At 40.9% G+C, this 25,374-nt stretch overlaps 1 protein-coding gene across 1 annotated transcript in view; it reads left to right on the forward strand.

Moving 5' to 3' along the window:
* The first annotated feature begins 5,776 nt into the window (after positions 1-5,776).
* Positions 5,777-25,374, forward strand: part of LOC140715470 (regulator of G-protein signaling 10-like) — a 69,235-nt gene continuing 49,637 nt past the window's right edge. The window contains exon 1 of the mRNA XM_073027714.1: positions 5,777-6,199. Within this exon, the coding sequence (XP_072883815.1) occupies positions 6,148-6,199 (52 nt within the window). The 5' untranslated portion in view covers positions 5,777-6,147. The remainder of the gene's footprint in view (positions 6,200-25,374) is intronic.

Consider the following 25,374-nt stretch of genomic DNA (forward strand, 5'->3'; position numbering starts at 1 on the left):
GGTAAGGATATGACTAATGTTTTTCCCGGAATAAATTGGTAAGCCGGATGGGTTTTACCTTTAGCAAGACAGTTTTTAAAGTTACTGTATTTGAATTTAAAAAATTGCAGATGCCAAAGTGAGAGTCAAACTCATGTTTTTGTATCAGTGGGCTAGACTCTGAAGCTAACCCAGTAACTTAAGTATTATGTAATCTTCATATACTCTGCCGATGAAAGTCATTAAATTTCTGCTTGCCATTTCTTGTTCCTTTGGAAAAATGCTCAGTTTTTCATCCTCCTCTAAAGCCAGTTTAAACTTTTTCCCCACAGCATTACCGAACTTGCTTGTGAGGATATTGGCCCCAGCAGAATCTGTTGCTAACAGGTCTCAACTTCTCAAGAACTAGTCCAGCCCTGCGGGGATATGTGGTAAGTCTGGTGTCAGTGTGTATATTGCAAGAAACATTCAAGAGAGATTCAAGCGCTGTAACTCAATCTGCGCCATTAAACATTTCACTAAGGGAATGTACTCTATGTTCTCTCCCTTAAAACACATCATATCTCCATCAACTGCAGTGAGATTTCCACCAAGATCATCTATCATTTTTATAGATATTGTGTAAAATGTATAATATTTTGGATAAGTAACCTTCAATCATTCATGGATATAGTTTTGCATGATATAATTTTACAAAAGCCCAACTCTAACAAGTTAGCTCTCTGCCAATATTTTCAGTAATTTCATCTCTTTTTCAGCCTGTGCTCTCTTAAAAACACCTGATGCTCTTGATAGATTTTGAAACTCGCAACAGAATATATGTAAACAATGTAAATAATACAGATTAAATACTTACTTTAATGATTTTTTTGCTTCTATTATCAGTCTTAAGAAATAACTCCATATTCTCAACTCCTCACAAATGAGCAGCTAGCTAGCTCTGCACTGAACTGAGACTGAGGCTGAGGCCTGCTCTGGGTTTCATGTCTATGGACTCACTTTTGTTCTGAATGCTATTTGCTTACTTTTATTGTTTGCACAATTTTTTTCCCTGCTTATGGGGTGTTAGATGGTCTTTTTTAAAAGTGTTCTTTTGTTTCTTTGTTTTGTGGCTGCCTGTAAGGAGATGAATCTCAAGATTGTAAAATGTATAGATACTTTGACAATAAATGTACTTTGAGCTTTTAACTGTTGTGATGAAATTGGGTTTAATGATCGTGAAGTTTTAAACTTAAACGAAGGCCTTAATCCCTACCTGATATAGATAGCTACAGGTACCCTTACTAAAGGGAGGTTATACAGTAGCCACCCAAACTTCAAAGATTTGCTCACTTCTCTGTTTACCTTCTATGGTATGTTTAGCTGCCAGTACCCACTATTTGACTGGTGGGATCCCTCCCGTCACCAAGAAGAAGATACTTCAGGCTAATGAAGTTGCTTAAACACAGTTCATTTATTTTTAGTAATATACGTTTAAATTTTAATAAGATTCTTAAAACACATTAAAAACTCACAAAGGATTTCTATCTCGTAAAAGACATCCAAATTATAAACCATTTCTAAAACACAAGGGATTTCCAAAACACAAGAACAATTTCTATAAACCTAAAAGACATACTAATGATGCACACAAATGAATCACCCATCACTAAAATCATAGGTATGGTTTCTAGTTCATCCCATGTTTTTGTCATGCTTCTTGATGTTCCTGGACTATTCCTAATAAGCTTAAATTGTTGTCTACATTTATGCTATTTCAATGTCACTTGGATGACTTCACACGTGATAATCTTTTAGATACCTTTTAACACAAGTGGTGAAAAACTGTAGACTAAGTTCCCAGGTACCCATAATTAATGAAGTAAAGCTGACACCATGAGTACCCAAAATCTTACAACTATTAACAGATCAGTTATTTAATATGCTAAGTGATTTAGGCATCTAGTCAGCAAGCTTCCTTGAACTTAATAACTTAGCCAGCATTGTCTAGTTTGAAACAACCCATTGTCTCATTGCAATTAGATCTTGTGCTGTGGAGCCAGCAAGGCAGTGCTTATATGCAAAGCTGTCTTTTTAACTTCAAACTGATTATTGGTGCCATTTACATGAATAGCTGAAGACTGGCTGCTATCAGGAAGAAGGTGCACGGGCCTTAGGACTCACACCACCAGGTTTAGGTACAGTTACTATCCCAAAGCGGATAACTTCACTTGCCCCATCTTTGACATGTTCTCACTTTCAAGGACTCTTCATCTCATGTTCTTGATATTTATTGCTCATGTATTTCTTATTATTATTACTTCTTTTGTATTTGCACAGTTTGTTGACTCCTAGGCTTTGGCTGAACTCCCTAAATGGATGGTCTTTCATTGATACCCTTATGGCTATTATTTGATAGATTTATTGAGTATGCCCACAAGACAATGAATCTCAGGGTTTTATATATGTACTTTGATAATAAATTTACTTTGAACTTTTGTTCACTATTATGACAAGAAGATAAACAAAGATTATTAATTAGAAGTTTAACTTATTCAGAACACTTTGATCTTTGCAGGTGTCAGCTGCTAGTTTAGAAAACTGAGTTCTGCAAAAAAAAAGGCCTCTCTTGGCCCACGATAGTGAAAATCCATCACACATTTTTAATCACTTTTAGACATAACAACAATTAACGCCTTTGGTATTGAATGACCAGCAGTCAGTTATTTGTTTCTTTTTACCATGTGCAGACTATGCGAAAAGGTAATCCTTTAAAAATATAATGTTAAACTGAGGGTCTACTACTTAATTGATTCCGCTTTTTAACACTGATCAGGATTGAGATAGGCCAATGAGATGGCTAATTTAAATTACCCCAAATGTACCTCAAAAATTACTATCAGGCATCTATTTGTTCACATTGCTGGAACATTGCTTGGAAATGACATTTCAAAAGTAATTAAATGGCTGTAAAGCATACTTAATGAGGATATGAAAACCACCATATAGAAGCAAGTTATTTTTGTTCTTCTTAACACACATGTTGGGAAGGGTTATATTACCTGAAAAGAGGGATCAGAAACAGGACTCTGACCGCAATAGTCACTAATATTTTAGCACACAAATGACAAGCAAATGACTGACAAGTTCAGAATGGAATGATGATAGGATTGAACTACAGAAAAAAAACCTTTATAATCTAAGTGTTTTAATGGAAGCAGGTTATAGAAATATGCCAAGTGGCTATTATTGGCATAATACAAACCACTAGACGCAATCAGGCATGGGGATAAAATTAAAAGGTATAAACTTTTATTACTTTTATTTAGAGCACTTGGGGTCCTACATTGTAAAGGAAATAGAGGAATGGGAGAAAGTATAAAAATTATTTACAAAGATAAATAATAAATAATAAATAAATAATACAAAGATACGGAAAAACTTCTTCTCCCAGAGAGTTGTGGGGGTCTGAAATGCACTGCCTCGGAAGGTAGTGGAGGCCAATTCTCTGGATGCTTTCAAGAAGGAGCTAGATAGGTATCTTATGGATAGGGGAATCAAGGGATATGGGGACCAGGCAGGAACCGGGTATTGATAGTAGATGATCAGCCATGATCTCAGAATGGCGGTGCAGGCTCGAAGGGCCGAATGGTCTACTTCTGCACCTATTGTCTATTGTCTATAATACCAGAATTCTTCCTTGTCAGGAATGTGTGAACATATCTTGGACTCTTATCCTTTGGAAACTGAAAGCTGAGGTGACTTAATAGAGACCTTTACAATTCTGAAGGATTTTCATTGATTAGGTTCAGAGCACTTTGGCAGAAATACACCAAACTGTTCCTCAAACTTGCTCCACCATTCAATTACAATGTGATTGCCTTCATTTCCACTGTTTTTCCTAGTTCCCATTACCCTTAATTTCCCTAAAGTATAAAGATCTACTTAATTCTAGAATGTACTCTACAAATCAACATTTGAGCTCTTTATCATAAAGAAATCTGAAAGTTCACAACCCTCTGAAAAAAAGTTGTTCTGTTGATGGTCCCTTATCTTGAAAACATCATCAGCAGAAGAAACAATCTCTTGGTGCTTACGCTGTCAAGTCATCTCAGGATGATATTTCAAAGAAATCGTCTCTCTAAGCTCCAGAAATTATTCTTCCCTCATGAAACCTTCATACATTTTATTACTCCAAGGCAGATATAATCATCATCATTACGTGTCGTGCTGTGTAAAGTAGGTGATCATGGACTCATGATTGTTCTTGGAAAATTCATCTACATAAGTGAGTTGACATCACTTTCTTCTGGGCAGTGTCTTTACAAGATGGCTGACCCCAGCCATTATAAATACTCATCACAGATTATCTGCCTGGCGTCTGTGGTCGCATAACCAGGGCTTGTGATATCCACCGTCTGCTCCGGTGGCTTCACAAGACCCTGATCGGGGGAAGCAGGTGCCATGCCTTCTCTGTGGGTGACCTGCAGGTTAGCGGAGGGAAGGAGTGCTTTATGTATCGCCTCCCCACCCAAAGGTAGATATAAGAACATAAGAAACAGGAGCAGGAGTCGGCCATCTGGCCAGTTGAGCCTGCTCCACTATTCAATAAGATCATGGCTGATCTGGCCATGAACTCATCTCCAACTACCTGCCTTTTCCCCTATAACCCTTAATTCCCCTACTATGCAAAAATCTATCCAACCTTGTCTTAAGCAACACACACAAAATGCTGGTGGAACACAGCAGGCCAGGCAGCATCTATAGGGGGAAGCGCTGTCGATGCTTCGGGCCAAGACCCTTCGTCAGGATGAAGGGTCTCGGCCCAAAACGTAGACAGTGCTTCTCCTTATAGATGCTGTCTGGCCTGCTGTGTTCCACCAGCATTTTGTGTGTGTTGCTTGAATTTCCAGCATCTGCAGATTTCCTCGTGTCAACCTTGTCTTAAATATATTTACTGAGGTAGCCTCCACTGTTTCATTGGGCAGAGAATTCCAAAGATTCACCACCCTCTGGGAAAAGCAGTTCCTCCTCATCTCCGTCCTAAATCTACATCCCGGAATTTTGAGGCTATATCCCTTAGTTCTAGTCTCACCTGCTAGTGGAAACAACTTTTCTGCCTCTATCTTATCTTATTTTATATGCTTCTATACTTCCTTAAATAAGAACAATATTGCATTCAGTATTCCAGTTGTGGTCTTGGTGTTGAGCTGAGAAAAAGAAAGGATAATTTGATAATTTCCCCTCCTTGTACTCTAGGTGATAAAGGCTAAGACTCATTTTCAGACTGTTTCCATGCGTAGGAATATCAAACTTGAGGCCAGTTGTATAGCATTATTACCGAGAAAGCTAACAGGGAGTTCAGAATAAACCTGTTTACTCACCGGTTATGAATACATGAAACATTTTAGGGCAGGAAGTTGATGAAGTGAACAGTACAGATACATAAAAGGGGAAATGTATGGGCACATGACAAAAGTCAATAGAAGGTAAAGCTTTACTTATTTCTCGGGACGTGGGTTTGCTGGCATTCGATCGCCCGTCCAAATTCCCCTTGATGTTAAGTCACGTGGAACCACTGCAATCTATCCGGTAAGGGCAGATGAGGAAAGTTGGCAAAAATATTTGTTCCCTGATTGACTGAGGGCTGAATGGTTCTTCGCCGCAGAATCGCAAAGAATGACACTTTGCAATTAAATATTCCCAACTCTCATCGGTTAATTTCTAGGAGGGTGTCTGATTTCTTTACCACACCCTGCTAACTATTAGAATAGTTTCCTTCAAGTATGCATTTTATCTTGGGGAAGGCAAGTCCCCCCCCAACCCAGAAGAAACCGGCAGAATGTAGAAGGCTGCGTGTTCAACAAGAGGAAAGAGAATGGATATGCTAACGACACAGTTTCACATTGCCTTTCTTTGATCTGCCTCTCTCTTCCTGTTCTTCTAGAAGCAGCCGGGGTGTCAATGAATTGCGAGGGCTGAACTTGTGATGCGTTGTGAGTTACTGCAACTACAGGAAGCCCCTGTCACTTGTTAAGGAAGGGGTGGGGGGGGGGGGGGGAAGATGCACACTTTTGCGCGTCAGTGACTCAGTCGCAGATTTGAGAGAGAGAGGGAAAGAGAAAAAGCCTGAAGATTCGTCGGAGGGTGGGAGCTTTGCCCTTCCCCAGCACAGTCCCGGACGGGATCATGTTCATGTCCAAGGCTGTCAGCCGGCTCAGTCGCAAGCGGCCACCTTCAGGTAGGTGCAGCTTCCAGCGATACCCCTCGCCAGCACCCCGGGCTCGGCCTCTCTGCCCGCCGTTCGCCCCGTGCCCCTCCAGGGCCCGGCCCGGACCGGTGCTCCCCCTTCTCCCATTCACCACCAACCCCGTTGTGCGCCCTGTAGCGCACGCTGCCCTAATTGGCGGCCAGTTGCTCTCGCTCCCCCCTCTTTCTTCCTCTCCCGCCCCGTCGCACGCTCAATTTACCCTCTTTCGCCCGTTTGCCTTGCCCCCCGCTCAGCCTCTCCCTCCAGTTCCCCCCCCCCTCCCGCGCCCACTCTACTTTATCGCGCCCTCTTCCCCTCCCTCCTTTACACACTCGCGCCCTCTGGAGTCATCTCCTCCGTCCCCTGCTCGCTCCCTCACTCCCTCCCCTGCTCGCTCCCTCACTCCCTCCCTCCATCCCCCTGCCCTCCCGCGCCCTTCCCCCAACCCCGTCCCCCTTTCCCCTGCCCTCTTCTCCCCCCCCCCCCCCAATCCTGCCCTCTCTGCTTGCGCCTCCGCCCATCCTGCCGGGTGTCCCTGGTATCCAGAGGCGGGTATCACCGGGGCGAGCGCCCGGCGCCCGGCGCGCCATACTCGGCACGAGTGAAGGGAGAAGGTGCAGCCTGTAAAGCAGCTGGCTGCAAACTTCCTCTCAACACTTAATGGGCTCCACAGTCTGCTTCCACATTCCTTCTCCTGCGACGGTGCCGGCGAGATTGCTGACTCCCGATATCTCAAAAGATCTCATTTTAAATGCAAGGGACAGTTTCCAATGCTCAAAGAATGAGGAATTGAAAGCAGAGGGAGAGCTTGCCATCCCTTTTAAACAAATCTCTGTAAGAAGCATTTTTCTTTTGGGACAATACGGATTTGGGAAGTAAAGTATGTCTTGTTAATCGCCAAGAGTTGTGCTGCTTCAGGCTGTATTCGCTTTGCGTGTGAGATTAAATCTAAACTTATCTCACCTTGTGAACTGACACTCAGAACAGCCATTTTAAGCTGACTTGATTGGTTGACTCACGCAAAGCAGCGGTGATGAAAGTATTTCCTTCAAAAAAGCTTGTGCTGTGTTGAGAACCAAATTGCAGCTGTCCACGTTGTAGCTGCAGAGTGAAACAGGCTGAGACACGACAGCCTTGCAGATGTTGAAGTTTTCTTTTCCTCCAACTAGCTTCATGATCGCTAACCACACGCCTTTAATGGTTATACTACTTAATAATGGAGATCAATTAATTAGCACATTGCTTCATCCCAAATTGCTTAAGCACTTTCATATCAGTACTTTAACTTATAAGTTTGTTTATTTTATTTATTGAAGCGAGGAATAGGCCCTTTCAGCTGTGCCAACCAACAATACCCCAATTAAGTCCTAGCCTAATCACGGGACAATTTACAATGACCAATTAACATACCAACTGGTACAGATTTGGACGGTGAGAGGAAACCAGAGCACCCGGAGGAAACCCACGCGTTAATGGGGAAGAATGTACAAACTCCTTACATGCAACGGCAGGAACTGAGCCCAGGTTGTTGGTACTGGAAAGTATTGTGCCATCATGCTGCCTACAATTCTTTATTCTTATGATCCTCGAGTGTTGTTTTTTTTTGCATGTTGTGCTAGCACACCACAACAAATTCCTAATTACATCAAAGTTCAAAGTAAATATCAAACTACACCAAATACAACCCTGAAATTCATTTTCTGTGGGTTGTTGTTGACCCTCTCCGTGCCTTGTGGCGCATCGGGCAGCGACCTTGCCGTTTCTTCAGCATTTGCTTTTTATGAGGCTGAGTTGCTAGCTCAACGCTCAACGCAGAACGGATGGAAAACCAGATTCAAATCTGGGAATCTTTGTGTGGGCAGCCTCAATAAATCTATAGAATAATAACCATAACAGAATCAATGAAAGACCTTCCAGCTGGGATGTTCGACTAGAGTGCAGAAGACAACAAACTGCAAATACAACAATAACAAAGAAGAAATAACAATAAATAAATAAACAACAAATATTGAGAACATGAAATGAAGAGCCCATAGGTTGTGGGAACATTTCAGAGATGGGGCAAGAGAAGTTGAGTGAAGTTATCTCCTTTGGTTCAAGAGCCTGATGGTTGAGGGGTAATAACAGTTCCTGAACCTGGTGGTGTGGATCCAGAGGCTCCTGTATCTCCTTCCTGATGGCTGTGGTGAGAAGAGAACATGACCTGGATGGTGGGGGTAGCTGATGATGGACGCTGCTTTCCTGCAACAGCGTTTCATGTAGATGTGCTCAGTGGTGGGGAAAGCCTTTCCTGTGATGGACTGGGCAAATATATGAAAATAAAGTTGATCCTTGATTTGATTGCGTAAACGCTTTCCCATTACTCAAGTATGCAAAGAAGAAGACACCACATGTTTCTAAATGTTTTTACAGGTTATTGTGAAAGCTTAAAACAATCTGCTGGAGGAATTAAGTGGTTCAGGCAGCATCTGTGGAGGGAAATGGTCTGAATTGCAAATTTTCACAGCGTTTTGACTGCAAATGGACAACAGTCAATTGTCTGTCACCTTCCATAGATGTTGCCTGACCCAGTAAGTTTCTTCAGCAGATTGTTTTCTGTTCCAGGTTCCAGCATATGCAGTCTTTTATGTCTCCACAGTGTAAGGCAGGGGTTCCCAATCTCTTTTATCCCTTGGACCAATTGCCATTAAGCAAGTGGTCCATGAACCCCAGATAGGGAACCTCTGGTATAAGCTTAAACCATATTCCTCTATGTTTAATTATGTTATAGGCTTTAAATGTCATATTTTAAGGAGATATATAATGTTTTAATTCAGTTTTGACCATTTGTATACAGATTATTTATATCTTTAAAATATTGCTCAGTGTTTAAACTGATAAATTACCAAGTCCACCCTTGCATCTTGTACCATGATGATATAATTAACAGAAGTGATAAGCAAAGCTATTTATTCCATCATGACTGCAAATACTTTGTCCCGTTGATTGCGGTAATCATTGTGAAAAATAGTTGGTAGTTCAGAGGTTAACAGTGTTATTTGTTAAAGAGAACATGCTGATTTTTCCCATTCCATTCAACAAAACATACAACTGAGATGAAGATCAAATCTTATCACCTATGATGGTGCACAAACTGAAAAAATACTGAACTTATTTTAGAAAATGTTTCAAATATTAAACTACATATTTAACTAGGGTGATATTTAATCATGGTAGTAAATCATCGTATGTTCCAGAAAGATGAAATGAGGTTCCCTCTTCTGAAGTAATTTTTTTAAATTAGCAAAGCACAAATATAGAAATTCCAAAGCCTTTTGTTTCTAATGCATTAAAGTTAAGGCCTTACTTAACTTTCAGGATGTACTCCATAAATTGTAGCTGAATTGCTGGCAAGTCAGATACTACTGCAGTAGAGTAATGAGGCCCTTCTGTTTGGTCGAGGTTGACCGTAGATGTTGTAATGCGAACAAAGTCACCTGAAAGCAAAAGTATTGATGCTTTGCTGCATGCTTGAGTGCTTGGTGGGGGGGGGGGCATCATTGCCTTTCTGCTGGGGGGGGGCATCATTGCGTTTCTGCTGGTGGGGGGGCATCATTGCCTTTCTGCTGCTTGTGTATGGGAGGGGCATCATTGCCTTTCTGCTGCTGGGGGGGGCATCATTGCCTTTCTGTTGGTGGGGGGGCATCATTGCCTTTCTGCTGCTTGTGTATGGGAGGGGCATCATTGCCTTTCTGCTGGTGGGGGGGGAGCAGTGGGGAGCTTTTGTGTTCTGACATTTAACTGTCATTCATTCTTTGGGGAACTCCTCTGTTTTCGTGGATGTTTGCGAAGAAAAAGAATTTCTGGATGTATAGTGTATACATTTCTCTGACATTAAATGTACCTATTGAAAAGTGTTAAAGTAGTCTTTTATTTGACAAAACGAGACACTGTCTGGAGGAAGAGGCCTGTTCGACCCAATATTACATGGCATTTTATATGTTGAAGATCAGAGGACAATTTCATATTTACAATGTATCTACAGTGCTTCCTTTGAATTACATATAATTTTCACACCTCCTTTGCACCCACACTCCAGACACCCAAAGTGAATGTTAATCAGCATTGTCAGGTTTTTCAATTACCTGCTGTCCACAGCTCTGGCAACCTATTGTCCAGGGCTGCATTTTCAATTTAATCTACAGTCCATATTCAGTTCTAAAGAGTGGTTGCTGAAGAGAGTTGCAAAGTTAATATTTTGCTATATAATCTAACTCCAGAATATTCCCTAACACATGGATGTTGCGTTCCAGCTGTCTATATGATATGCAAGGCAGGCGGTACAATATTTAGAACCAGCTGCTGTCCATGTAGAGTTATACTTGTTTTAAAAACATGATTGTATTAGGTTACTTAGGTCAATAGAAAGAGAAGCTAGATAGCCTGGTAATGGCCCAGAGATCCCTGAAGAAGGAATGGTGTTGACTTTCTATTGACCTTCTGAATTACGCTTATCAAATCTTCTGGAGTTTTTGTTTTGGGAGTGTTATTAATAGAATTAAAAAAAGCTCATGGATATGTTGTGCTTGTATTTTCAGAAGACCTGGTTATAAGATGTTAGTGTGCAAAATTAAAGCACATTGGATTGAGGGTGATATGCTGGCATTGTTGGTAAATGATTTGACAGGAAACAGACAGAAGCAATGATGGGTCTGTTTATTGAGTAGTAGTACTGTAGAAAAAAACAAATTTCATGTGAGTGATGATAAACCTGATTCTGATATGGGTCTCTTTTGTGGACTGAGAGTGAGAAGGGGTCAGGGAGAGGGAATCATGGTTGGGAAAAGGGGAAGGGAAAGGGGAGGGAGTGGGAAGCACTGGTGAGACATTCTGTAATGATCAATAAACCAGTTATTTGGAATCATATGACCTTGCCTGGTGTCTCGGGGCTGGGAGTGTCTGCATCCACACCACACCCCACCTCTGACACTACTTCAATGCCACCTGTTCCACAGCACCCTGTGGTGCTCCACCCTCGCTGTTCCCAACATCCTTTGCTCCCACCAGATTTGCAAACTCGTTCTCTGCTCCACGTTGACAAATACAGTCCTGTACTATGCTAACGCCTTGGGCACCCTCGTGAGGTATGTATATATGTGCCTAAGACTTTTGCAGAGTATTGCATTTCTTTATGATAATTGGATCTAGAGATATGGGGGGGAAGTTAGAAACAGAGTACTGAAGTAGATAGGAACTGTAGTCATGTTGAATGGTGGAGCAGACTGAAAGGGTCAAATGGACAAGCCTTTCTTAAAGTTCTGTTTTTATGAATGCCTCTTCGCTGGATTGCACGATCCAGCCCATTTATAATAAAGGCTTGGCATTGCAGGGTTTACAGTTGAGGAGGGCTCTTATCGAAGATTATTTAACTAACAGATAACTACTGATTATTGTTGTTTTGATGTGACTAAAGATCAAACAATCAATTAGGCAGAGCCAGATTTTAGTAACAACCTCATCATTACACCTAACTGCTAATATATTTGGAAATGAAGGCTAAATATAGATGGAAGATACTTACTTTCTAATTGTGTTAGTCCAAATGTTTAATTTGCCTAATACTGTATTTTCAATTTTTAAGGAAACAAATACTTTTATGAGAAAAGAAAAACTACAAGAGTTGGATCTTATGAGTCTAATTATTCCTAAGCACTAATAATTCATGAGAGCAAAATAAAAGGTGATGGGATACAGTATGTAATTCTCACCAATGAGTCCTTGTTCCATTTCATCACCAATGGGATTTACAATTAAATGTCTAATTGTATTTACAGTTTAATTTTATATTTGAATTCTTAACACAGTGTTGTTTTGCATGATTTTTATGTTAATTCAGATGTCCAAGTCTATTTGAGTTGTTTTAAACTATAGTTTGCCAGTACAGATTTTGCACATTTTAACATAATTTTCCATAATTATGGTCTAATGGTCTTATAATTAATGCTCAGTGTGCTTAATGAACAAACTAGTGTAACATAACATGAAACTCAAAGGAGCAAGTGTAGAATATGAATCCCTGAATACACTTGATAAATAATGACGTGCTTACCTTGAATGTATTAAAGTCTCAGGTACAATCATTACACGGTGTCAAATTAAAATTCATGGTATCTTAAACTAATTAGATACAATACCCAAGGTTATCAGCACACTAAACATTTGTATCTAGTTAATCAGTTGAATTTAAATTTCCCAGCTATCACAGTGGAGTTTCAGTCTTGGGCCCCTCATTTAAAGTTCAGACCACTGGCACCTATTAGACTATAAGACATAGAGTAGAATTAGGCCATTCAACCTATTGAGTCAGCTCCACCATAGAATCATGGTTGATCCATTCCCCTCTTAATCCATTCTCCTGCATTCTTCCCATAACCTTTCACACCCTGACTAATCCAGTAATTTGTTTGCGTGGGTGGAGGGGATGGTTTGGTGTTTGATATTCCTGTTGCTGATGCACAATTTGTTCTTAGCGCATGGGGGATGGGGTTGAAGTTTTTCTTTGGCTGTTTTCCATAGTGTTTCTTTGTTTCGTGGCTGTCTGGAGAAGACAAATCTCAGAGTTGTATACTGCATGCATACTTAGATACTAAATATACCTTGAATCTTTACTTCACCACACTGCACTGAGTGTCCTATCGATTATATGAACATTAGATGCCTTCATGCACAATATGGAGTGAAAAAGTTGAAAACCTGTTTATTTCAATTTTTTTTCATTAGAATTCACTTCACTTAGAAACTTTGCTACATATAATGCACATAAGAAAATGTACCATGGAAAACTTACTGAAGAAAATAGTTTTATTGTCTGCTTGCCATCTTCTTTTGCTTGTATGTCTTTATATTTTGGGGCTAGAATGTTCCTTGGTGCTGTAAGCAGTAACAAAACGTGTTAGCTGAAGAGAATTAGGAATACTAGTTTGGTTGGGTTCTGCCCTGGAATAGGAATCTAAACAGAAACAAAACAATTCTATACAAAATTAAATTATTACTAATATAATCTTGTGATTACTCAGAATAATTACACAGTAATGTTTTAATATTTATATACCACCACATTTCTTTCATTGAATTTATTACACTTCTACTCTCAGATTGCTCCTTGTCCCTTCACATTTTGCACTTTGTGTTACAAAGCTTTAACTTGGCATAATTACGAGACATAATTTCAGTAATGAAAGGGAGTCACTAAATTGACTATGGTTCATTAGTTCACAGGAAGTTTTGAAATTGTGCTAGGGTGGCAACAGTAAAGAACTGCAGACGAATGCTTAGTAACAGAGTTATGTAGTAACTATAAGTGTATACAAGGGATTCCGGTTAATTGGGACACATGGGGACACATTTTGGCCCAATTAAGCGGTTGCCCCAAATAGTTGAAGTTTCATGGAAATAGTTTAAAAGTATAAGAAAAAGACAAACTAACCTTTAACTGAGTAACAATTTATGTATTTAAATGAAATACAGAACAAACTGGAACACTACCAATACCTCTACAGTACTATCAAACAGTGTTAACACACAAAAAATGCTGGAAGAACTTAGCAGGCCAGACAGCATCCATGGAAAAATGCACAGTTGATGAATGCATTCTCCAAATCTTCATTTTCATTGTAACATTCCATCATGATTAACTTGTTGAAGTAGTAAAATCGTTTTATTTTCACTCCCAGCTGTTTCAGGCATCTCCAAGTCTGAATGTTTGAAACCGCAGTGAGCAAAGCAGTTCTGAATTGTCTTACTGCTAATTTCTCGCCAACTATCAGTGACAAAAATCACTGCTTCTGAACTCCAGGACACACAGCTGATGCTATTTAAAAACTGAATGCTCTAAGCACAATGTAGTGTCTAATGGCCATATAAGTGCACGTGATTAATACTAGTTAGAAACTACTCGGCAACAGTCTCCTGTCCCAATAAGCGGAATAGGGTCCAAATAAATGAAGGGAATCTGGGCTATTTTCTCAATTAATTTTTGTTCTTTAAGAGTTGTCTCAAATAAATAACTGCCCTGATTAGCTGATTGCCCAAATAAACAGATTTCACTGTATTGTATAATTGCAACTATTTAGTTAAAAGTCTGCTCTCCAGAGCAAGTTGAGCGTCTGGCAAAGCTCATTTTTGTACAGTTACAACACTGGCAGTATCTAACAAGGTTGAAAATTGTCCAGGTATGTCTTGTTCATTAAATCAGGATAATCCCGTTATTTATTCCCCAATCCATGTATTCTGAATCATCAGCAAAGCGATGGGAGGCGTAGTTGAGAATGCTATCACCCTGAACTTACCAATAACCAGCTCACTAGGTTTTGACAGAAATACTTGTCTACTTGGGTGGTGGGGTGGAGATGTAAAACACTCCTTTCCCCCTGCTAGCCTGCAGGTCATCCTTGGGCAAGGTGTAGCATCTGCTTAGTTCCTACCCCACTGATCAAGGTCATCTGAAGCCGTGGGAGCAGGTGGTGGATGGTCATATGAGCAGCTGGTGCAGATCACATGTCCTGGTTATGTGACCAGTGATGCCAGGCAGACAGTCTCTGAAGAATATTGATAACGGCTGGGGTTACCCATCTTGTAAAGACACTGTCCAGAAGAAGGCAATGGCAAACCACTTCTGTAGAGAAATTTGCTTAAACATTCATGGTCATAGACCTTGATCGCTCACATCATACAACACGGAACATGCTAATGGTGATGACTTTGCTTCATCACAGTCCTAATCCAAACTGATCTGATTTCAGGAGGTGAATGCTCTCACTTCAAGGCAACACTTGACTGAAAATAGTATCAAATAGCCCTGGTGACATTGTCAGTGGGCAGCAGGAAAAAGACAGATTCTAACCACTGGAGAAACTCTAACTTCCTACTGTTGGGGCATATTCTGGAGTTAGGGTATATAGCAAATGTTTACTTCACCAGCAAACAATCTTCAGACATGAACATGAATTGCAGATTGAAATTAATGCAGTGCTGAACAATTGTTTTCCTGGAACCATGGACTAAAGCTGATTGCAAACCAGACAATGATGATTAATGTTAATTTTGGGTGTCTGGAGTCTGGGTGCAAAGAAGGAAGTATGTGAGACCATGTCATTCAAAGGAAGTATTGTAGATACATTGTTATGATAGAATTGTCCTGCTGTTACCTTTGATTTTTAGCATATAAAATGCTGTGTAATAGTGGGTTGAGAGGTCCTTTCCTCCAAGAGTTGAATAAAACACTTATGTATCCAGTAGCTTCAGTGTCTGTCCATTGACTTTGTTCACAATACAACACCACAAAGAAAGATGTTATGGTTTGGGAGGTGAACCATAACCTTTATGGTTCATTTCAGGAGTTCGTCAGGGCAGTGCTCTACGTCTAACCACCTTCATTTGGTTTCCTACATTTTTCATGTATTGCAGATTCAGAGATGGGTATGTTTGCTGCTGATTACGCAATGTTTAATTCCGTTCTCAATTCAGCATATAAAGCAGTCCATATCTGTATGCAGCTAGACCAAAACAACACTGAAATATAGGCCCATAATGTAGCCAGTATCACGAGCAACATCACAGTTAATGGAACTGCTACACAGTTCCTGTGGTTTGGGTTCAGTCCTGATGTCGGGTGCAGTCTGTGTGGAGTTTGCAGTGCATTTGTTTCCCTTGGTTGCTGCAGTTTCGTCCCACATGACAAACTGAGCTGCAAGGGTAATTAGCCACTGTAATATTACCTACAGTATGGTTGGGTACCAGGGGAGCCTGGAGTTAGCTGATGGGCATGTGAGAGAGAATAGCTCAGATTAGCTTCATTTCTCACATATACGTCGAAACATTGAAATGCTTACAGCAAATTATGAAGAAATGTGTGGTCGAATTGGGCCTGATTGGAATGCTGTGAGAGTTGGCATAGACTAACTGGCCTGAATGGCCTTCGGTTGTAAGAAAGTATGAGAAAGCATTTCTGCAACAGGAGTGTCAGGGCAATGATCAATGAGCAAAGACAGGAGAGATCCCGGGCATTTAATGTCTTTGCCGTTGCTAGGTTTCCCACCATCAGCATGCCATGTATCAACATTGATCAAAGTATATGGTGATTTATATGAACTTCGATAATAAATTTACTTTCAACTCTGATCAAAAACTCAGCTAGACCAACCGTGTACATACCGTGTCTACAAGATCGGGTTAGTAGCTAGGTATACCATGCTGAGTCACTCAGCTTCTGATAACCTGAAGTCTTTCCCGTACTTAGAAGGACAAGTCAGATGTATAGAGTCATATGCACAACTTGTGCTGGCAGCTTGTTCCACGCTCTCACAACCCTCATGTTCCCCTTAAATCTTCACCTTTTAACCTTAACTCATGACCTCTAGTTGTAGTCCCATCCTCCTCAGTGGTAAAAGGTGGCTTGCATTTACCCTATCTATACCTCTCATAATTTTGTATACTTTTATCACATCTCCCTTCAATCTTCTACATTACAAGGAGTAAAGTCCTAACCTATTCAATCTTTCCTTATAACTTGGGTCTTCCAGACCTGAAAACATGCTTATAAATTTTCTCTGTACTCTTCCAACCTTATTTACATCTTTCCTGTAGGTAGGTGACCAAAACTGTACAAAATACTGTAAATTAGGTTTCAGCAACATCTTATTCAATTTCTACATAACATCCCATCTTCTGTACTCAGTATTTTTATTTATGAAGGCTAATGGGCCAAAAGCTTTAAGATGCTATCTACCTGTGACACCGCTTTCTATGAATTATGTACCTGTATTCCCAGATCCCTTTCTTCTACCACAGTCCTCAGTGCAAAACCTCACACTAGTCTGTATTAAATTCCATCTGCCAATTTTGAGCCCATTTTCTAGCTGGTCCAGATCCCACTGTAAGCCAGGATAGTCTTTCTTGCTGTCCATCGGAATGTCAAACAAGAGAAAATCTGCAGATGCTGGAAACCCAAGTAACACACACAGGAACTCAGCAAGCCAGGCAGTCTCTATGGAAAAGAGTCAATGTTTCAGGCCGAGACCCTTACTCATAACTGGAGAAAAAAAGATGAGGTCAGAGTAAACAGGTAGGGGGAGGGGAGGAAGAAATACTAGGTAGTAGGTGATAGGTGAACCTGGGAGATGTGGAGGGGTGAGGCAAAGCCTCACTACCATTCAGGGCCCCAAACAGTCTTTCAAGGTGAGGCGACACTTCACTTGTCAGTCTGTTGGGGTCATCTACTGTATCTAGTACTTCTGGTGTGGCCTCCTGTATATCGGTGAGACTCGACTTAGATTGGGAGACCGCTTTGCCGAGCACCTACGCTCCGTCCACCAGAAGAAGCAGGATCTCCCAGTGACAACCCAATTCCATTTCCCATTCTCATTCGGATATATCAATCCATGGCCTCCTCAACTGCCTTGATGAGTCCAACTCAGGTTGGAGGAGCAACACCTTATATTCTATCTGGGTAGCTTCCAACCTGATGGCATGAACATCAATTTCTCGAACTTCCAGTAATGTCCCCCCCCCCCCCCCACCATTCCCCATTCTGATTTCCTTCTCTCACCTTATCTCCTTACCTGCCCATTTCCTCCCCCTTCCCTTTCTTCCATGGCCTTCTGTCCTCTCCTATCAGATTCCTCCTTCTCCAGCCCTTTATCTTGATCACCATGACTTCTCTTTACTCCCCCCCCCCCCCCACCCCACGTCTTCTCCTGGTTTCACCCAACTATGTGGTATTTCTTCATCCCCTCCCCCCACCTTTTTACTCTGACCTTGTCTTTTTTTCTCCAGTCCTGATGAAGGATCCCGGCCTGAAATATCAGCTTTCCATAGATGTTCCTGGCCTGCTGAGTTCCTCCGGCATTTTGAGTGTGTAATTAGAATGTTTTTCTTGTTATTTCTCAGGAATAAAAACAGGTATCTATACAATTTGCATTTAATCATTTGAAGTGGTTTTCAAAAATCTGATGCTTTGAAGGAAACAGTAACACATCTTCCTCTTTAAATTTATTCAAGCAAGACTGAAGCCTTTAATTTTAATTTCCTATCCAAAATAGAGAAGGCTATTGACATGAGAAAAGCATAATGTATTACTACTTTAGATTTCAGTGGTGCCATTTCAAAAGAATTCCATATCAATACTAAAATGTTTAAAATAGAATGACATCTTAGAGTGTGTTAAAAGATTCACTGTTATATGTAAAGATAGCTAGTGGCTAGAAATTGTTGGCATTTTGTAATTGTTGATTTCGGTCTCTCATTCCATTGCAGTTTATGTTCTGAAGTAAGGTCTTCTCCTCTCAGAGCAGGTGTGTAATTCACTTCAATAAGTAGTGCAAAAATAGAAACAAAAATGTAGTGAGGTAGTGTTCATGGGTTCAATGTCCATTTAGAAATTGGATGGCAGAGGGGAAGAAGCTGTTCCTGAATCATTGAGTGTGTAGCTTCAGGCTTCAGTACCTCCTTCCTGATGGTGGCGATGAGAATAAGACCTGACCTGGGTGATGGGGGGTCCTTAATGATGGACAGTGCCTTTTTGAGTCATCGCTTCTCGATGTCCTGGATACTATGGAGGCGAGTGCCCATGATGGAGCTGACTAAACTCACAAGTTTATATCTTATTTCAATCCTGTGCAGTAGCCCCCATTCACCACCCCCCCATACCAGACAGTGATGCAGTCAGCTAGAATATAGAAATTTGTGAGTGCTTTCGGTGATCTACTAAACCTCCTCAAACTCCAAATGCAAGGCAGCCACTGTTGTGCCTTCTTTGTAGCTGCGTCAGTACATCAGGGGCAAGTTAGATCCACAGAAACACTGACACGTGGCAACTTGAAATTGCTCACTCTTTCTACTTTTGATGCCTCGATGAGGACAGGTGCGCATTCTCTTATCTTACCCTTTCTAAAGTCCACAATCAGTTCTTTGGTCTTACTGATGTTGAGTGTAATATTGAAATCAACTTACATTTTTCAGTTAGAGAACAGAAGGGTCTAAATCCTTACCTTTTGCAGAGGCATTTAATTGTAGATAACAGATACAGCTTTTGTATCAGTTACCTGTGATGCCCCTATGCCTGAAATATCATGGTGTTTGTTACCTAGGCAGCTGTGTGTAGAGTAGCTTGACTAGAGGAGACTGGCTGTGAGATTGTAGTACGGCATTGGAATCAGAGAATCACTGTAACTCAGAGACACAGCACTGAGCTCCCAAAGAGAATGCTAGCTCTCTGCAAGTCCAATTTAATTTTGGGTCCTTCTCCTTAACTCTTGTCCTGTAGTTCCTCAGTTCTTTTTTGTCCACCAAGTACCCATCCAGGACAAAAGGACATGTATTTACAACTAATCAATGCATGTCTAAGCACTTCATAATTGGGAGGCCTGAGTTATTGGCTGCTAACTTTCAACAAAGATAAAAACAGTAACTAGCAGCAGTATTTTTTTCTTATTCTTGTTTTAGAGTACCAATATGAATATAAAATTTGTTGTTGCATTTGCTTTCACTCTGCTGTGAACCCAGACAGACACTACCACTATAGGGTCCGAGTAAACTGTGTCATTGATTAGTTCCTGTGACTCAAATGCTAATTACAATTATATTCCAGAGATTGATTTGGTAGACTTATGAAAAGTTGCCAAATATTGCTTTTACTGCTATATGTCCTTTTTTGTATGAAACATTTATAGTTTTATAAAATATTTATAAAAGTAGCCTTGTTTAAAAAGAACTTATTTGAATTTCAATTGTTTCACGACTTTTAAAGAAGTTACCTGGGAAGTTTAGATATCAAAATTATATTAACATTATGTAAAAGAAATTTCCAGCTGCACAGCAACAAACAGTACACGCGCAGGAGCATTTCAGTTACCATATGGTCACACATCCACGCAGCTTAGATTGAACAGAGGTTATCAGGCAGAGAGATGAAAAGATTCAGGGATGGTCTCCTTGAAAATTTGCAACATTCCCACTGGTTCATGAAACTACCCATTCCAGTCATTCTCTCTTCCCTATCCCCCATCTGACAAAAGACACAAAAGCCCAAAAGAACATGCCCCCAGTCTCAAGGATGGCTTCTAGTCCACTATTATAAGATTATTGAACAGTCCCCCAGTATATGATGGACTCTTGACTTCACAATCTACTTCATTGTAGCCTTGTTCCTTATTGACTGCCTGCACTGCACTTTCTGTGTAATACTTTATTCTGCATTTTGTCATTGTTTTATTTTATACTGTCTTGCAATCTTGTAATGAAATGATTTGTATTTCACTGTATCTTGGCACATATGACACCATTAAGCAATTTATTAATGTAATTAATTTATTCATGACTACTATAAATGGGGAGGGGGCATTCACAATGGCAGTGAAAAGCCTTGACTATTTGGCTCCAATTTGCTCTGACCCCTATGTTACACATTTACTTGCTTATATAATATAATTACAATTATATAACCTTGGCAGAGTCATCTACAAAGCTGTAAATGGAGTTGTAAAGAGCAGAATCTGGCTGTAAAAAGCTGTAAAAGAGCAGAATCTGGCCATGCACTCTTGCGTGTATAGAGAGTAAACTAGAGGCCGAGGATGAAGCCTTGTGAGTTCCAGTGCTGAGAATAACTGTGGCTGTGGTGATTGTACTGATTGCAGTCTGTTAATCAGGGAGTCAGGTAGTGCTAAACTCCTGAGTGTGAAGATGTAAGTGTAAATACACCAGGGATGAGTGTGAGGCCAGGATGGCCTGTAGTTGTTTTGGCAGGAGATGAATCACAGGGGGATGAATTTGCTGAAGTTGGAGTTAATGCATGCCATGACTAGCCTTGCAAAGCTCTTCATGGTGCTGGATGTCAGACCCACTAGGCAGTCGTCATTTCTGAGGTGTTGGCATGATAGTGCTCTTCTTAAAGTGAGTGGTAACCTCAGAATGGAGTAGAAGGGGAGAGCTTAAAAGTCTTCGGAAATAGCCCTGCTAGCTGATATGCACAGGATCTGCCAAGGCCAAAATCCAATCATTTCTATTTGAACAATGCCAACGCATGGAGTTGTGTTACCTCCCCCTTTAGTTACCCACCAAATACTTAAGAAAAAGACAAGGCCTGTGCATTCATGAGTAAGAGATTTTTAAAAATAGCATCATGATGATAATGAAAACTAAGATGCAGTCAGCATCTGTGGAAAGAGAAATAGGTCATGTTTCAGGTTGACTAGTTCTAGTCAGAACTCAGAGAGAGAGGAAACAAAGTTAAAAATTGTGTATTTAAGAACTTAAAGTATCTTACATTCTAGGACCATGTACTATGATTCTGGAAGACACTGTTAGCCTTATTAGCTCTTAATTTAGGAGCCAGGAAGGACATGATAGGCCAAGGAAGTTATTTGACTTGCATGGAATGAAACTTGAGCCGATTGATAAAATGTTAATTACTAGGTTGCAGAGAAAGGCAGGAGAATGTTGAGAGGGAAAATATATCAGCCATAGTTGAATGGCGGAGCAGACTTGATAGGCTGAATGGTGTAATTCTGCCCCTATGTGTTATGGTCTTATGGTTTTATGTATTTGATGGACATTACCTTAAATCCATCATTGAAGTTTCTCAATGCTTATTTCTTTTAACTGTTCTGGTTCACTTAGGCTGATAAACCCAGTAGAGTGGTTAAGTGGTTCCGTGGCAGAGTTTTTTATATACCACAGGAAGAAATGTAGTCCCCTCCCACTTCTCATCCTGCTTTAGCTGATATTGATAAAAATTCTTTCTCTGCAGATCCAAAAGTAGGGTAATGCAGGTAACAGAAAATTCTGGAAATAATTTGTCAATGAGGCATCATCCTAGACCAGGGGGTTCCCAATCTGAGGTCCATGTACCTCTTGCTTAGTAGTATTGGTCCATGGCATAAAAAAGGTTGGGGACTGTTGTCCTAGAACAGGGTCAATATTTCAGTTCAATGATCTTTCTTCTGAACTATTGCAGTGAAAGGGGGAAGAGCTGGGGAGAACAAAAAGGAAGGATTAGAGTATATGGGAGATCTGGAGACAGTGAAGGACTCGCAGGGTGATGATGCTGGCTGAAGTGGGTGCTATAATTATGTCTGGAGGTGACATAGGTAGGAAGAAACAAATAAAATATAACACAAAGGGGAGAGAAGAAATATATATTATATATTATAAATATATATGCCTTCTCTTTTCCAAATCTGCTGCCATTGCTCGTCTCACAAGAAAACAACCAGCCTTTGAATCTCCTATCCATGCAGGCCAGCACTTTATCTCCAACCTGCTTTTCTCCCCAGAGTTCTTAAATGTGTTATGATTTTCAATTCAGTTGTAACCTGGAACATTTAATTTTAATCTTCCCATCAGGCTTTAACTCTGCTTCAGTACATAAACAACTTGGATCAAAGACATAAATACAATTCTACTGTACATGATTGTGACAGAGATAATGTAACCTTTCATCTTATTCTTAACTGTTCTTCAGCATTTGAGAAGACTGACCATACCAACCTCCATCAATATTTCTCTATTATTGTCCTTCTAGTTAGGACTGCACAATAATGGTTGTGTCCAAATATATTGTTATACCAAGAGAATTATCAATAGTGAATCAGAATTAGAATCAGGTTTAATATCACTGGCATTTGTTGTGAAATCAGTTGTTTTTGAGGCAGCAGTACTTGCAATACATAATAAAAATGTGAATTACAGTAAATATATTTTATACAGTTTTTATTATTATGTAATTTAACTTGTATGTAATAGTTAAATTAAATAAGCAGTGCAAAAAAAGTAGTGAGGTAGTGTTCATGTGTTCAGTGTCCATTCAGAAATCTGATGGCAGAGGGCTAGAAGCTGTTCTTGAATTGCTGAGTGTGTAGCTTCAGGCTCAGCTACCTCCTCCCCGATGGTAGCAAAGAGAATAGGGCATACCTTGGGTGATGGGGGTTCTTAATGATGGGTTCTTTTTGAGGGATTGCTCCTTGAAGATGTCTTCGATGCTGGGGAGGCTAGAGTCCATGATGGAGCTGAATGAGTTCACAACTTTCTGCTTCTTTCGATCCTGGTCATTTTTTCCATTACCCACACTGTCCCTTCTGGTGTTCCATAATGTAGCTTATTTTAATCACTTGAGTCAGGTGTGATGTTCTCCTAAGGGGTTATTCCCTTAATGGAAAACGCCTATGCATGACTTAGTTTAATGTTGGGAGGCTGATGCACAGGCAGTCATCACATGGTCCTTGACAGATTAGTGCCCAGTGGCAAGGAATGCAAGATGATGGAGGACACTTCACCTCTTCAGCCTTCCTCTGCCTTCACTGCCTTTCTGATGTGTCATCATCTTCCAGCAGCTCCACTGTAGAAGTTTTGGTTGGGTTGCTCTTTGTCTGGAACCCCCATCTTGACCTTGCCTCCATGGGTGACCCTTCCAGACATCATCAGTCTCAGGATCTCAGGAACTCACAAGTCCCTTCGCCACAACAAAGTGACGATCCTCAGGGGTGTTTCATAAGGAAATGTTGGGAAGACTGAAGCTGTCATTTCAGCTCCTCATAGTTTACAGTTCAAAGTACATTTATTATCAAAGTACTTATACAGTATACAACCCTGAGATTTGTCTTCTCCAGACAGCCATAAAACAAAGGAAACCATGGAAAACATTCAAGGAAAAGCAGCTACCCTTCCCCCCAACCAGCGCGAAAAAAACCCCCAAATCGTGCAAGTGGCAACAAGAACATCAACCCCCCCACTTGCAAAAAACAAATCACTTTAACAGAAACAAGGACATTACTCACCCCATTCCATGCACAAACAAACAAACCATGCAAACGGCAACACGAACGAATGAGCAAAAACATAGACCATAAAAACACAAGATCGAAAGGGTCCAACCGAACTGCAGTCCAACCCATAATCCATAGACCCAGAACTCTGGCATCATCCTCTAACAGCATCGAGTGAGATCGTCACACGTAGACACCATCCTCTAACAGCATCGAGCGAGAGAGAGATCGTCACACGTAGACACCATCCTCTAACAGCATCGAGCGAGATCGTCACACGTAGACACCATCCTCTAACAGCATCGAGCGAGAGAAAGATTGTCACACGTAGACACCGTCCTCTAACAGCATTGAGGGAGCGAGAGACCCTCATGCAGACACTTCCCTCCAGCAGCAGCGAGTGAGAAGGTCACACGTAGACACCATCCTCTAACAGCATCGAGCGAGAGAGAGATTGTCACACGTAGACACCATCCTCTAACAGCATCGAGCGAGAGAGAGATTGTCACACGTAGACACCGTCCTCTAACAGCATTGAGGGAGCGAGAGACTGTCTCACGCAGACACTTCCCTCCAGCAGCAGCGAGTGAGAAGGTCACACGTAGACACCATCCTCTAACAGCATCGAGCGAGCGAGAGACCCTCATGCAGACACCTTCCTTCAGTAACAGCGAGTGAGAGAGAGAGAGAGACTGTCTCACGCAGACACCTTCCTCCAGCAGCAGTGAGCGAGAGGCTATTGGACGGCACCTTACACTCGCTCATCTTCCGCACTTGCCTCAACCTCCATGCGCTAATTGGCGTACTCTCCAATTACTGTAATAATCCCACTCCTGGGCACAGGATGAAATTTAAACCGATTGTTCTCAACCCTGTGGACACATTTTGCCCTAGTTCACTTTAGAACTTTGTATCAGCTCAGTTTCTATGACTGTATATCTTTAATGTGTGAAACCACTGCACTCAGGACTTGTTGCAACTGCTAGATAGATAGATACTTTGTTGATCCCAAGAGAAATTACAATGTCACAGTAGTATTACAAGTGTACAGATATAAATAGTAGGAGAGAAGTAGAAAGAATAAAAAATAAGTTACCACAACAGGAGGCGGGGGGGGGGGGGGGGGGGGGAGGTGCGGTCATCACTTCCCTGGCTATAGGTTGACTCATTATAGAGTCTAATGGCCGAGGGTAAGAATGACCTCATATAGTACTCTTTTGAGTTGTCTTAATCTATTACTGAAAGTGCTCCTCTGTTCAGCCAAGGTGGCTTGCAGAGGGTGAGAAACATTGCTGTCAATATCCTCAGTCATGTATTGTCATTGATCAGACTGGAGTATTCCAATGTGTTCCTGGTTGGCCTCCCAATTTC

This window comes from Hemitrygon akajei, chromosome 23 (assembly GCF_048418815.1).
Source record: "Hemitrygon akajei chromosome 23, sHemAka1.3, whole genome shotgun sequence".
NCBI classification, from domain to species: domain Eukaryota; kingdom Metazoa; phylum Chordata; class Chondrichthyes; order Myliobatiformes; family Dasyatidae; genus Hemitrygon; species Hemitrygon akajei.